This window comes from Thunnus maccoyii, chromosome 18 (assembly GCF_910596095.1).
Source record: "Thunnus maccoyii chromosome 18, fThuMac1.1, whole genome shotgun sequence".
Lineage (NCBI taxonomy): Eukaryota > Metazoa > Chordata > Actinopteri > Scombriformes > Scombridae > Thunnus > Thunnus maccoyii.
This window is the reverse complement of record NC_056550.1, coordinates 26,155,521-26,170,470: the sequence shown is the minus strand read 5'-3', so window position 1 is coordinate 26,170,470 and position 14,950 is coordinate 26,155,521. Positions and strand designations below refer to the sequence as shown.

The window sequence follows — 14,950 nt, the reverse complement described above, 5'->3', positions numbered from 1 at the left end:
GCAAATTAGCCACATATTGCCAGTTTTTAGCAGAGGCAAATGAACAAGCACTAGAACTCCAGTGTTTATTCCATAAATCAGCCCAAACGCCGCACCTGTTGAGAATGTAAATAGCTGAGACTATTTGATTAAACTCTTACATCAAAACATTTGAAGAGCTCTTTCTCTTTTTTCTTTTTTTTTTGGGTTGTTTATCCTCCTGTTTTCTTCTCAGCATTATTCTTCTCTCCTCTTACACCCACTGAAAGTGGAGTTTCATCGGGCGCTGACGGGGGAGACATAACACCCACCAGCTATATACGTGGGGGCACGGGAGGTCCATCATTACCAAGCCACAGTGGTGATCACGGCAATAATATAGAACTATAACCGAGCAATTAGACTAATGGAAAACGTCCCTATTTCTCCTGGTGTGCTGCAGCAAGACACGCCGTGCGCCCTACGGTACCCCCGCCCCCCCCTCTCTGGAGATGAGGCTGGAGATGTGAAGTGGAGAGGAGGTAATGGCAGAGGCCCATTGATCCTCACTGCCACCTGCTATATGGCTCCGCAGAGGACGGGCGGGGAGGCAGAGGAGTCCATCTGGGGAGAGATCGGCCCCAGCTCCTGGGCTCTCAGGCATATGGATAAGCGTCTCTCTCTAGTCTTCCGCTACTTAACCGGCGCACATTAGCACAATATGGCCGTATAGGGGGAGAGTAAGGCGTGAATACATACAGGCTTTATTACAGCGAGGGCACATCCGCACACACCGAGGAGGAGGAGGAGGCGTGAAGCTGTTTTCTCCAAAACTCTGAAGCTTCTCGTGTGAGGCCAGGTGAGAGCGCGCGTAGGAGTGGAGATGAAATCCAAAACGTAAAGGATACATGAATAAAAGGAGACGGATGTTGATACTGGACAGCCGGCAGCAGATGTAACCCATCCAGAGGGTCAGACTTACTGTATATTCAGACATTAGCAGCAAGATATGAAAACAGACAAGTTGTTCATCATGTTAACAAAAATCAAAAAAAAAAAATCTCACTTTTCTCACTGCGGCGTGTGGAAAGGCGACGGATGAATCACCTGTGAGACAGATGTGTGTTCATGCAGGCTGCAACTAGCTGATTGAAAGTTCTCTCCTTCACTCAGACATCAACGTGAACCTCACCTACACCTGATTGGATATAAACACACAACTCGTCGGGGGGGCTCCGCGTCTGATTTTCAAACCGGAAAATCACGCCGGCTGCTCTGGCTGTCTCATCAAATCAGTTTCTGAATAAAGGATTTAGGCTTTATTTTAGAACTACACCTGGTTTGAATTGTTGAAGTTCAGGAGATTTGAGAGGCAGGAAGTCACAATAACATCACACTGTTTGCGCCATGAGACACGTACAGACGGTGAAGATGTGTAGCGCACAACAACAACACACACACACAGACATGGAGGAGGAGGTGGAGAAGGTTGTTAAGAAGCTGACCTGCCCAGCTGGGGGTCTCCATGTACAGGTAAAGCCGGTCGGGCTGAAGCTGTCTCACTCGACTCGCTGCTGCTGCCACAGGATCAGATGAACCCTGAGAGGAAAAATAAATAAAGAAGCTTTTGTAAGAAAAGACGAAGCATGTGTGACTGAATACGTTGGTTTAACGGTTAAATGACGCCATAACCAGTGGTAGGAAGTAGGTATTGTACTTAAAAACAACTTTCTTTTCCATTTTCTGCTGCTTTATACTCCTCGTCCTCTACATTTCAGAGGTAAATGTTGTACTTTTTACTCCTGATCAACAACATATGATCGTCTTATAAAATATGGCGCCCTGCTACGGATTAAACCGTCCAGAAAGGATATAAAGTAGACAAACGTACGTCCACTTTGAGCAGATACAACATCACAAAGGTGCTGCTTACACATTAATGCATCAGTAAGATTAATCCCATGAAAGTCAGGACTCACATCAGGATTTTAACCGTTTACTACAATAACACACAAAAACCCGACTACATGCTAATACAGGAAGCAGTGGTGTAGTAGTGAATGAGTATTTGTATATTATTGGATGATATATCAAACATGTGACTATAAAAACAAATTCCACGCCTGCATGAACTTCCACAAGGCTACAAAAATATATAAGATGGTATAATACACATAATGTACTTCTGGTACTTAAGTACATTTAATAATACTTCTGTACTTTCAGTTTCCTTGTAATGGAGTATTTTAACACTGTGATACCGGAGCCTTTATTAAGGAATCTGATTGCTTCTTCTACTACTGGTAATAACTTGTAAACAGAAACAGTATCCGTCTGAATTTACTGATCAAAATGTAATAAAACACGATGGTAGAAGTTGTTGTTTTGACTCTATATATCTGGTACAACAACAGACATTTGACATCTATCTGCATGTGTTTGCTTCCATGACTACAAGCTTGTGAGTGAACATTACGACTCACACAGCCTGTACATACAGCTCATACATTTACAGCGTGTTTAAATGCCTCGGTGTGTGTGTGTGTGTGTGTGTGCGGCTGTTCCCATGCAGCGAGGGCTTTTCTGCTGACTTGTGTATCTTTCGCAGGCCTCAGGTTGGCTGTTGCCCAGAAGCCCAGCCGGTGAACCGCGGAGAAAAGCGCATTGATTTCATCCCAGCAGAAATCCCTTCTCCCGGTACCCGCCTCCCTACCCCGCCCTGCACCTGATTAAGCATTTGCAGGGAACCATGCCAACACAATTTGTCATTTATCAAAAGTAATTAAAAGCAATTTCTTTTCTCTTGTTGATTGGGAATTGACTAATTGTTGAGTCTATGAAAACGGGGGAATAAATAAAACAGGGAAGGATGAATTTTACATAAACTCGGAGGAAAACATAAACGCTGTAAAACCAGAGCCAGACATCTGGCCCTGTGATTTCTCTCTACATGATTACGGCTGCAAAACCGAAACAGTTGTTTAGTGCATTCTGATATACAGCCCATAGGCAGTAAATAATATATTTCAATCAGGACAGACATAGTGAATGAAGTAAAGATAATTGTTTATTATAACAGATGATATATTGGTAATTAAGTCTTGGTCAGGAAAGTCTTTGGCGCTTAGGCTCTACAAGGAGATTTTTAATCGAGGGGCATCAGCCCTGAGCAGAAGCATAATAAATCCCCCCATGGAGTCCAGACACTGGTGGTGCTGGTGGCTGATGACTTCTGCTGAGACTGATAAGGCTGATGAGGCTGATGAAGTGATGAAACTGATGAATCTGCGAAGACTAGGCGGTGATGGGGGAGGGGAGGGAGGGGAGGAGGAGAGCATAACGGCAGCGTGAATGCACTAAAGACAGAGAGAGAAACATATTTAAAAAGACAGTGGCGAAACGATAGGCTAACAATGGAGGCGTGTCGCCGCGCTATTGGATAGATGGTGAACAGCTGATGTGAACAGCTGATAGCTCAATCGACAGCCTCGGACGATGACAGCACGGGGGGGGGGGGGAATTATGAGCGAGGGATGCGTGAGAGATGGGGTGAAAAACGAGAAATATAACCTGACTGAACTTTGACTTAAAAAGGGTGTTTTTCACTTCCCTGCTGTGTGAACACGAGAGCGGGAGGGAAAATACAAACACCGGTTGGTTACTTGTTAACAGAAAATGAAAAAAAAAAACTCCCACTTGTGCCAAAAAGAGATATTTGAGCCGGTAAATACCAACATTTCAAGTCTGAGAGGGGAAAAAAAAAAAAAAAAAGATGGAAGGTAGAAGAGAAGAAGAGAGGGAGGGGAGCTGAAGCCATCCTACAGCAGAGGTTACGGTACTATCCAATGAAACCAAGCAATACCATTTCAACATTATCGGTAACAACCTTTTGAATGCACCATTACCTTCTATAAGGGCAGAATGAAATGTCAGAATTGATTCGAGAGGGGAGGGTTGAGATATAAGTGGGCAGCTAAGGTGGCCATTTTGTTTCAGTGGTCCTTTATTTGGTGTCCCTGGATCATTAGCAAAAAAAAAAAAAAAAAAAAAAAAAAGGGAGCTGGAGGAACATGAAGGAGGTGTGGGCGGCCATCATGATGTGCGTCTCAGGTGACAGCGATGTGAAATAAAAACAGAAACACACATAACAAAAGGTAGAAATCAAAGAAGAAGAAAAAAAAGGCACGCGGCAACGCCACCACTTTGTAAATACTTTTAGCTGGACAAATACCTGGCTTTGCTCTGACCGGATAAAGGAAGATTCCAGCCAACAGTTTATTCTCCGCCAACAATGAGATGATTTTGAACATCCCTTTGAAGGCTGCAGATGGACAAGCTATCGCTATCATTGCCTGGTGAACGACAGAAATAATTGGGCAACAGTGGGAGAAGCCTACATTCACGTGTCTGCTCAGCCCTACTCGGGAATATCTAATTGAGCCTCTCACTCTCCTGCCTTTTGTTTACATTCCCATTCATCATAAAAAAACTCAATTACTTATGTTCCATAACATGTATGGTTATTAATGTTCTAATTATGCTTCTCCCCTCTAATCTTTCGCTGTGCAATTTGGGTGATATATGCCTGAACAACACGCCGAGTCCCCCTGGAAGTGAAAAGCTGAATTAGGAATCTATGTGCAATAACACACCTTCTCCTGGGAGCGATCTGACGGAGGAGAGAGCGAGAGAGAGAGAGAGAGAGAAAGCTTGTCATACAGTAGTTTGTCTATACGTGGGGATTAATGCCAGCTCGCTGAGCATGTGTTATTATATACTGTCTTTGTTCGACATGCATTTCAAAGCAGAAAGTTGACTAATCAGCTCTCGCTAGCATCTGAACAGATGTAGCAGGGGGGGAAAACTGACAAGAAGAGCCAAGAAAAAGAAGAAAAAAGCCCCCAAAAAACAAAGCAAACTACCTCTGGCCAGCTCTTCTTATTCTTCTTGTGAAAGGCTATGGGTATGACAGCTTTAGAGGTATGGAATAATGTTGGTGAGAGCCTTGAGGAGCCCCTGCAGAGAGGCTGAGAGGGTCCTGTACTGCCTCAAGCAATGAGTGTTCTTCAAGGCTTTTCCTCAGAGCACTTTTACAAGAGCACAAATTAGGTGTAAGGAATGCCTGTGTCGGCGGGCGCACCCAGCCAGCACACGGAGAAAAAGACAGAAAAAAATAAAAAAATTTAAAAAAAATTTTTTAAAAAAAGGGGCAGAAACTTGGATGACAGTGAAGAAAGGAGGGCGTCATAAAGTGCGGAAAATAAGCTCTCACTTTCAAACGTTTACGGCGGCTCAATATCTGATGATACCTCTCATAGCTTTTAATCTTTAATGTGAAAAATTAATCATCCCATTCATTATTTTAATAGCTGTCATTTTTCTCTCCCCAAAGTGATGATTTATAACCATTAAGCCCTGCGTAGGCTTGTGTGAGAGGGATTTATCGTAATGTTTGCACCAGGTAGCCTCCAACCATATTTCATTACTCTGACAAGCCATTAAAATGCCCTGGTGATTAAACAACAGCTCTGAGGTCAGTGTGTATGGCTGTTTCTTTACCCATGCAGGAGCGCAGCAGCACAGCCTTTGCAGGCGGGGACCCGTAGCCTAACAAAGCCCTTTTCCCCCCGCCGGTTCCCTCCAGAATGGTGATTGTTGTTATAGATCTCTATCTGGCTGTGTTGTGCCAGGACGGCACAGGGGCGGATGAGAATAATGTACATGCACAGAAGCTACAATGAAATAAAGTTAAGAATGGGGCTATTATGCCTTTTTTTTTTTTTCCTCAGAGATTTGACACCGTGATAACTGTGCACTTAGAGGAAAAACTGCCCTCAGATGCTCTCATATCCATCCATCTGTAGTGTTCAGCTTGTTCTGCCAGTTATTTTGTGATCATGCCTTGTCATTTAGGCCTCTAGTCAACCCTTCTCTTTTCTACTTCTATTTCCATTATTGATACTCTACCAATCCCCACGTGCAGGGGTGTTTTGAGAACATCTGGGGGTAGATCCCACCTCTGCTTTTCGGATGTTCAAATAATAAGCAGAAACCATAGACTGTGTATATATAAAGATTAAGGTTGACGCCATCTTTTCTCTTTGGAGCAAGGACCTTCCAAATAAGTGCTGTTGCCTTTCACGCTCTGGAAACACGCCCCGCTACCTTTGACCCAAGCTAACGCTAGCTTACCAGGAACACCGAGCATTGCACGCTTGGGCTAACATTAGCTACTTTAGCTAAACTGTGCTAACAGGGCAGGTATTGTAATCGAGTAACATGAAACTTATCAAAATATTGCAACAATAGTCTGACTCAGTCCTGTTGCCTTTCACGCTCTGGAAACACACCTCGCTACTTTTGACCCAAGCTAACGCTAGCTTACCGGGAACACAGAGCGCTGCACGCTTGGGCTAACATTAGCTACCTTAGCTAAATTGTGCTAACAGGGCAGGTGTTGTAATCATGTAACATAAAACTTAACAAAATATTGCAACAATAGTCTGACTCAGTGCGATTCCTGGAGCCGGGGAGAGCAGCAGGTGAGCTAACTGTCAATCACAGCCCACACAGCAGACATCAAAGCTACTATAAGTCTTTAAATCTTACTAATGGAGTAATAATTTCCAGAATGACAAACAGCACACTTATTAGAGGGCCTGAATTTAGAGACTGAGACTGTAATGACCTCTAGTATTTCTAGAGAAAAGTTGAAGCTTTTTGAATGGGAGTCAGGTGGAGCCATCACTAGCATGGCAGCCATCAGTAGCATTGCACTTTAAGGTACTGTAGCACTGGCTCAAGTCATGGTAGTTGCTGCTTGGCAGAAATCTGTTGCTTACAAGAGTAACGCCTGTACACTGACTCCATTCACAATGAAAATGACAAAATTCACTACATCAACAAATGCCACTGTGCAGACTAAAAAGCTTGACTTTTATGTGCTGCTGTTGTACACTGATGTCCCACAGTTCAGTGCACAACTGCAATATATAAAAAAAATAAAACAAATAGCAGATGGTGACGAGACATGTTTCAGAAAACACACAGAAAGGTTTTTTGACAAAAATTCTGCCTTCTCTTCTGAAGTTTCATTCTAAAGGCAAAGTTTGGTTGATGTTACTCTTAATAAGATAAATGGCAAAGTACACAGATTTCTTGTATATTAAACTGTATGCTGCCCGTGTTGAACACACTGACCACAGTTTACCATGTTTTACTGCTGCAATGCATTCTGGTCAGCTTCATTTTTGCCTGGATTCCTCCCCGTGTTGTTATTCAATGTCAGTATAACATGGCAGTCGTAGAAAGACGTCCTTACTGATTCATTCTGACTTATTCACTTCTGACTTATACCAAAACGTGTCGTTTCACTTTGATGTTTTGGACAACTGGAATGACAAAATCCTATCTTTTTTTAAAACCAAACCATTGTTTTTGTGTAGGAAAGTGACATTACTGCATCTGGCCAGTTATCTAACGGAATAGGAAACATGCACACAATGACAACAAATTCGGCCAGAAACATAAGGCACAGTGTCAAACACTGCATTTTAATAATATTAAAGTTTTAAATGTTGGATTTTTATGTGTGAAGGGGCCATTGTTGGAATTGTGTGCAGTGAAATGGACAGATGTCGCTGAAGAGGTAGCAGGAGAAACAGCAGCCTTCATCTGTAATCATTCCTCCTGTTCATACTGGATATTAAAAGATCCCCTTCAAATGTGCTTTCAATGGAAGTGATGGAGGTCATCTTGTGCAAAAATGTATTTAAAAGTTGATGTGAAGCTTATATGAGGCTTCAGCAGTCTGAGTTAGTCATATCAAGTGGATATCTGACACATTTACAGTCTTTTTAGCATCAAATTCCCTCTTTGTGTTTCCCCGTTGAGCTGCAGGTGGAAGTATAGTAACAAAAAGAGGAACTTTGGCACTAAAAAGACTGTAACGTTGAAAGATATCTACTTGATTTGACTCATTTGGACGCTGAAGCTTCATATTAGCTTCAGATAAACTTTTAAATACATTTTTCGCACAGAAGGAGGACTGTGGATTTTGTCTTCCATCACTTCCATTGTAAGTACATTATGAAGGGATCTTCTAATGGTCAGTATGAACAGGAGGAATGATTACAGCAAGAAAAACAGGTTTCACTGTTCATTTGGGCTCCTGACTGTTGGTTTAAGACACACTTGAAAAAGCTGAAGCATTAATATCAAGTACTAAAAGTTGACATTAAATTCGGACTCTTCTATTTAGGATAAGTTCTTTATTAGACACTGATGCATATGTATTTTGTCAAATATTTTGTTAAATTAAAAAGGGTCATAACCCTCAAACTAATTCCTCCAATCCCACCTCCCAATTCCTGTCAATAACAACAATAACAATAACAATAACAATAGTGTCACTAATACAAAAAATGTGTCCGAATGACACCCAGCCCCAATGATCAGTGTATTTAGATGCTTTACTTTAAAAAATAATAAGTGTGTAAAAGATTTTTACATCTTTCATTCAAAATGTGAAGTAACAGTTTGTATCAGCAGCTTCTGTATTATCTGCAAAATGTTACTGCTTATGCTGACTAATCCCTTTCGGAGAGGTATTTTATCACATGTATTATGGATCATTATTAATGATACATTCCTTGTAGCTGGTCAAGATAGAGCTAATTATAACTGCTTTTAAAAATGTGTTGGCCAGTTTAATCTAAAGCAACATCTTATTTTATAAACCAGTCACATGTTTTGTGATGTTAAAAAAATCTACTTGAATAACTTGTAGCTATAACTGTCAGATGAATGTTGTTAATATATGTAAGATATTCAGATGCAAGTCTGTACATATGAAAAGTCCTGGAGATATATTGAGTAACTTGTGTTCAAACATTTTAAACAGACAGATATTACTGGCAGAGAGATGAGACTTCAGCCGGTGCCAGCGTCTAAAAACCTTGTAAACAGGTACATCTCCTGTTCCTGAGGGACAGAAGTGATCATCAGTGAAATCACCTCATAGATTTATAAGCCTGTAGTGAAAAATTAAGACATATACTGCGGCTCGTGGATTTGCCTGAATCTTCTGCGGATGAAATGTTAGAACATCCCCTGTTTGGTTGTTTCTCTGCTGCGCTACACGCCGATCCAACAGTTGTCACAGAGACAAGAACAAAAGCTGCAGAGAGAAATTTGCATTCTAATGCGTTTAACGTCTCGTATTTGTTGTGTCCCTGATGAGAAGCACAGGAAAAAAAAAAAAGGAAGAAAAAAAAAAAAAGGGCTAATTTGTAATAGATATCAAAATTTCCAGCATTAAAAAGTTAATTACCACGGCAAATACAGCGGCGATAAAAACGGCAGATAATGCCGTTTCTGCAGAGGACTGTCGTTTCCGCCAACCAGAAAAATGATATTTAGTATCCAGCTGTACTTCTGGATGCAAGAGGAGGAGGAGGAGGGAGGAGGGAGGAGGGAGGAGGGAGGGAGGAGGAGGAGGAGGAGGAGGAGGAGGGGCGGGAGGTACTTGTAATTCTGAATATTTTTTCTGCAACTTAGCAAGTTTTTCATCTATCAGCAAGGCACATTAAATCCCAGCTGGTCAGATGCTAGACTCCTGATGCTCGGCTTTAGACATGAAACAAACTACTGCTGAAATGAAAGCAGTTCTCAGAGCTGTGGAAATTCGACTCATACAAGAGTCTATTAAAAATACATGTTCAAATGAATCTTGGTGGTGATGACAAGTTTTACCATATTCTTCTTGAACTTTTAATGTACCCAGCCACGACTTCAAAGGGGAAATTAAATATTAAGGCTATTATCTAAGCTGTTCCCAATATTATCCAAGCTTAGGTTATTTATATAGTACAGTAATAATTAAGTTATATAAGCCAGTTTTCGTTTTTTGGAGCCAACATAATGATCAAGAGGTGGCTGGTTTGCAGTTTTGCAACCTAAAATGAGTAACCTAATTCATATATTTGCTGCAGTAAACTCAACAAGATTATGTAGATTTATTATAGCTGTCCTAGGTGGATATTGTGAATGTAAATATATTTATTATTTATGACTGCAGAGAAATAGATCATTTACAGTGACTGTGAAGAGTAGTTTGGTACATGCTCAATATCATTTTTTTTTTTTTGCATCTGTTATAAAAAAAACAAACAAACAAACAATGAATTATTATCTGCTCTGATTTAGAAGAATCACAGTAAATCTGGTGCCGACTAACCCGGATCACCGTTGTTTACCCTGCGGTGAAACGGTAAATACCCTGGCTGACATTTGAGGGGAGGTTAGTGTGCTCAGAGAGCAAAGTGGAAGTGGAGGCTCAGATGAATTTGTCTGACAAATGCTTCTGGAGTATGTGTTGTCGACTGTGCTTCGGCGAGGCCCTGGACTGGGATTTGAGTCTGACTGAAGCCAAGCAAAGCATGCCAGATCACTAATTGCACAATTTAAAACCAAAGTCCCTGGCAGCTTGTCATTTGAAATGGAGAGAAGAGCCATTGCTTAATCAGTGAGCTCAACATAGATCTGCGAAGCTCTCCGCCGAGGAACCCCAGACGTACGTGGCTGAAGCTCGGTGTCAAACTGCCAAAGCGAAAAAGACAAAGTGATTGGCTGGCTGGCTGCTCCTGCCGCTGTAATTGAAACGTTTTATGATCCGACTGACGCATGTGATTGGATGACTAAATCGCTGTGCATCAAATGTTGGTGCGCTGACAATGATTTCATTTTCGTTTTAATCGTTCGTATACGAGCGGGCAACTGTTGCTAACAGTTGGTGGTGATGAATTTCACAGCAGCTGTTTGATGTCTCTTAAAGTGGTCAAACAGTGTGGCCACTATGCAATTTTTTCTTTCTTTTTATATATATATATTGTACAAACTTTCAACCTCTGTTTAACCTGCTTATCCTGCAGAATCTGTGGATGCATATAAACCAGATTTACAAGTTTCTAGCAGCTGATCATTCTGTTTTTACTGCAACACACCTTGTATATCCTCTCCGCTCCCCATAAACTATACTATTATTGATTGTCATGTTAACTTAAAGACCTGCAGGTGTCGTCTTTCCGTACAGTATCACAAACATGTAATCTAATATCACTATCAGGAGCAGTTAAGGTGTCCTGAGCAAGTCAACTTCAAAATCACACCTCACAATCTGAGCTACTGCAACATTTAATTGTGTCAGAATTTTCTGTAACATCATTTAAAACATTTTTTTCCAGACTATAAACACATCCGGATTCATATGGATGTATTTTCTATGACTTTCCACAACTCAAGCGAAGCTTTTTCTAAAAGTCGACACATGTATCTCCATCGCCGGCAGCTGTTAATGTTGTTTTTATGAACCTTTTATATCATAATGTTTAGATTTGTGTACAGGCAGGTCTGAAAAAAAAAAAAAAAAAAATCTAATGCAATGAATGTGTTGAACAAGCTGGAAGATACAGCGACCTATTTTAAAATACTCATTAGAGAATTCAAAAAATCCCAAGACTCCCCTTGACTGGAGTTCATATCTCTTCATTAGATGATATTCCAGAAATTTCAGGACCGGTGGGAAACTTGAACATGTTTTAATTAAACATGCAAAACACCCTTTAATCCTCTCCCTAACTGTCTCTTCAGAAAAGAGCAACACAATAAGAAAGACATCCTTCACTCTTCAAAATAAAAATACAGTATATGTTTTACTGCTGCTATACGAAGTAACTCTATAGGGCATTAAATTCTCTATTTCCTGTTATAGCTATGTTACAAGTCCAGGCAATTCTCCACCGGCTATTGGGAGGAGCTGTAAATATTATTACTATAGAGAAGTCGGGGTTGTATTTTGGTGAGAACATTAGCGGAGTGCCAACTTACTCATCGCCCTAGCGTCGTGAAACTGAAGTTGAGTGTGTCTCTGGCCTAATGAGAGAATATACACACACACACACACACACCATCATCAGGGAGACAGCGGTTCAGAGAGACACCCACACAAACACACACACACACACACACTCGTACAAAGTAAGGCAAAAAAAAAAACACACTGCCCTGAAGTCAATTCCACACTCAAGCAACATCCGTCTCTGATCTGGGAGCGTTCTCGCGGCGGCGGCGCACAACAAGAGTGATGCTGCACTGAGGGCCATGAATTAAAAAGTCAATATGTAAAACTATAGAGGGATGCCATTTTGAAAAAGCGTTCCATCAATGGAAATCATATTAACATGATAAAGGGCAGATTGGGGAGGTGAGGGCATTGATTCAGATGCCGCTCCGTCAGGCCCCCGCCGTGTCCACCTCAAACATGTTAATGAATCGCGCCACAACAACAGAGGTGGGGCAGGTTGACGGAGGGGGGGGTGGGGGGGGGGGGGTGAAGGTCGTCTATGTGTGGAGGTGTGAAAGGGGGTGGAGGGGTGGGGGGGTCACATGAGGGGAGAGGAGCTGGCTTTAAAGCAACAGGAGGAGCAGCCGCACCTCTGGGTGTCACATCAGTCGGTGCATCACTTCTGGATTGTTTTTCTGAAGATGAAGTTGGTTTTTTTTTGGAGGGAGGGGAGGATAGAGGATAGGTGGCTGACTTGCAGAGACTTTTTTTTTTTTTTTTTTTGGGTGGGGAGTGGTGGATCCAATTAGAACGAAGCCTGAGAGAGAAAGATGAAGTACTATAATGCCACCCAGAGACCAAGAGTGCAGGAGCAGAGAGAGAGAGAGAGGAGGATTCACCCCCTGTTGACCATGACTACAGACACATAGCCTGGGGGAGGGAGCATCCAAGGCGTCACATATGCACACACACACACACACACACACACACATAGAGAGAGAGAGAGAGAGGGAGTGACATGAAAGCAACAAGGCAGTGCTGCCAGGCCAAACAGATGAATTACTTATCAAAGACGCGCACAGCAGACTGGCTATGAGGCTGCAACACACAGACAGCTGGGGCATTATCAATTCACCTTCAATTAGCTGTCCTTGGCACTGCCTGCCAACAGGACCTGGAGTATCAGTACATTCACAACGCATAAGCTCATTCAACAACAACAACAACGAAAAAAAAAAACGCGCAGGAGGATCAGGTGGATTCTTTTGAGGAATTCAATTAAAACAGTGTCGACATTTAAAAAAAAAAAAAAAAGAAAGAAAGAAAGAAAAACACACACATACAGACACAATTTCTATAGCGGGATGAAAGCAAAGGGATTATTTTCAATGCCATAGGAGGCGAAAGAAGAAAGAGAGAGGGGAAGGAGAAGAAAAAAAAAGAAAAAAGCGCTCTTTCCTTGGAGTCTGATGGCACAGCACCTTTGTTAAATATGAACTAATTAAGTGGAAAAATGAAAGTGTTTCATCTTCATTAGTATCAGACAATAGGACTATGAAACATAATTGAGAGTAGTTCCACTTTAATAGAATGAACAGAAGTCATTTGGTATTGAAATGTGCGGGGTGATTTAGCCAAAAGAAAGTGTATTATTAGATTTAATAGAATACCTACCCCATGATCAATGCTCAGAGCACAGGTGGTAGTTTGTCTCTGGTTTCTTCAAATGATTAGGCCGACGGAATAATGGCCGACCGGATTCGCGTCGCTCCCGCATTGATTACGAGGAGCAGCCCCATTTTTCATGAAGTGGAGCTCCACACACACACGCACACCATTTGTTAAAGCCTTTACACATGTGACATAACAACTGGCACCACACTGGATTCGGTGAAACGGTGGGATGCGGTTGGTGAGGCCTGGTACAGATACGCTACGCTGCCAGAAGTATACGGACGCCCTATTCGCGGTTTGTCGAAGACGTCGTTCCAAACCCAGAGGCCGTTAACCTGCTGCTAATAACAGCCTCCGCTCTTCTGGTTTCAGGCTTTTCCTCCCACCAGATTGTTGAATTTGGCTGATTTGCTTCTATTCAGCTACAAGAGCTGCCGAGGTCCAATTCATCCCAAAGGTGCTGGATTCAAGACTGGATTACCAACCGGGCCAAGCGACTTTCCTGGAACCGCAAACCCCCGGAGGTCACCAAAGCCTCAGATTCACTGCCTGTCTGCCAGCTGTTTTTGGTACCAACATTAGAAATTTGCACCAGTAAAGTATAATATTAACTATAAACTCATCCTGCTTGTAGAGGGAGCCTTCCTACATCCTCAATATTTCAGTTCATATCAATCAGGAGAGACTCAACTCCATGAAGAAAATTATGTTTATTTGAACAGCATGAGAGATGAACTGGAAAAATCTTTGGCGAATAGACTCCGTCGTGATTTCAGCGGATATGAGAGGGGGGAGGAGAACGCGTGAGTAGAATAGATGGTGGTGGTGGTGATGAACGGCATGGATCTTGGTGGTGTAGGTCAAGAGAAGGCGAGATGGTTATCGGGGATGAAGAGGAGAGGAGGAGGTGGATGGGGGTGGAGGAGGGTCGCCATGATTGCTCTGAGATGACAGCTGATGGCGGCAGAGAAGAGAAAACACATTTTAAAGTTTGACAGCTGAGCCGTGATTGGCGGTTAAGAGATCGATCGTGGAGGAATCTGATTTGATAACTAGGAGTGACGCCACCCTAATCAGCTGATCTGAAGGCGGGACTAGCCGGGGGAGAGTGAGCGAATGGGAAATGAATGAATGGTTGAGGTGTCTGAATTTACGCTAAGCTCCATATTGTGCTCAAACGGTGCATATTTCTAAATAACTGCTCTATATGACATATATACACAGTGCATAGAAGGCAGGGGGTGGGTGGGAGAGGGGTTAAATATGGCCCAGTAGCAAATTTGTGCCCTTGGTCCACTGGGACACAGCTGGCCATGTAGTACATCTGTGTCCTATAGATTAATCTGGTCATGGTTGGATGGGGTTGAGGTGCAGGCAAGTAAAGTTCTTTCACATCAAACTGGGGAAAACCATTTCTTTATGGACTCTCATGTTAAAACAGAAAACTGCTTTGTTTAAAACATCATGCTGCAGGAT

General features: G+C 42.2%; 1 protein-coding gene across 3 annotated transcripts in view; it reads right to left on the bottom strand.

Moving 5' to 3' along the window:
* The window catches only part of LOC121883609 (RNA binding protein fox-1 homolog 3-like), a 350,329-nt gene that overhangs the window by 174,661 nt on the left and 160,718 nt on the right, over positions 1-14,950 (bottom strand). For 2 of the 3 annotated variants that reach the window (XM_042391967.1, XM_042391968.1), the window contains one exon: positions 1,464-1,557. In XM_042391967.1, coding sequence (XP_042247901.1) covers positions 1,464-1,485 — 22 coding nt within the window. In that variant the 5' untranslated portion in view covers positions 1,486-1,557. Of the gene's footprint in view, positions 1-1,463; positions 1,558-5,517; positions 5,586-14,950 lie in introns of those variants that run through there. The other variant, XM_042391969.1, reaches the window with a different exon arrangement.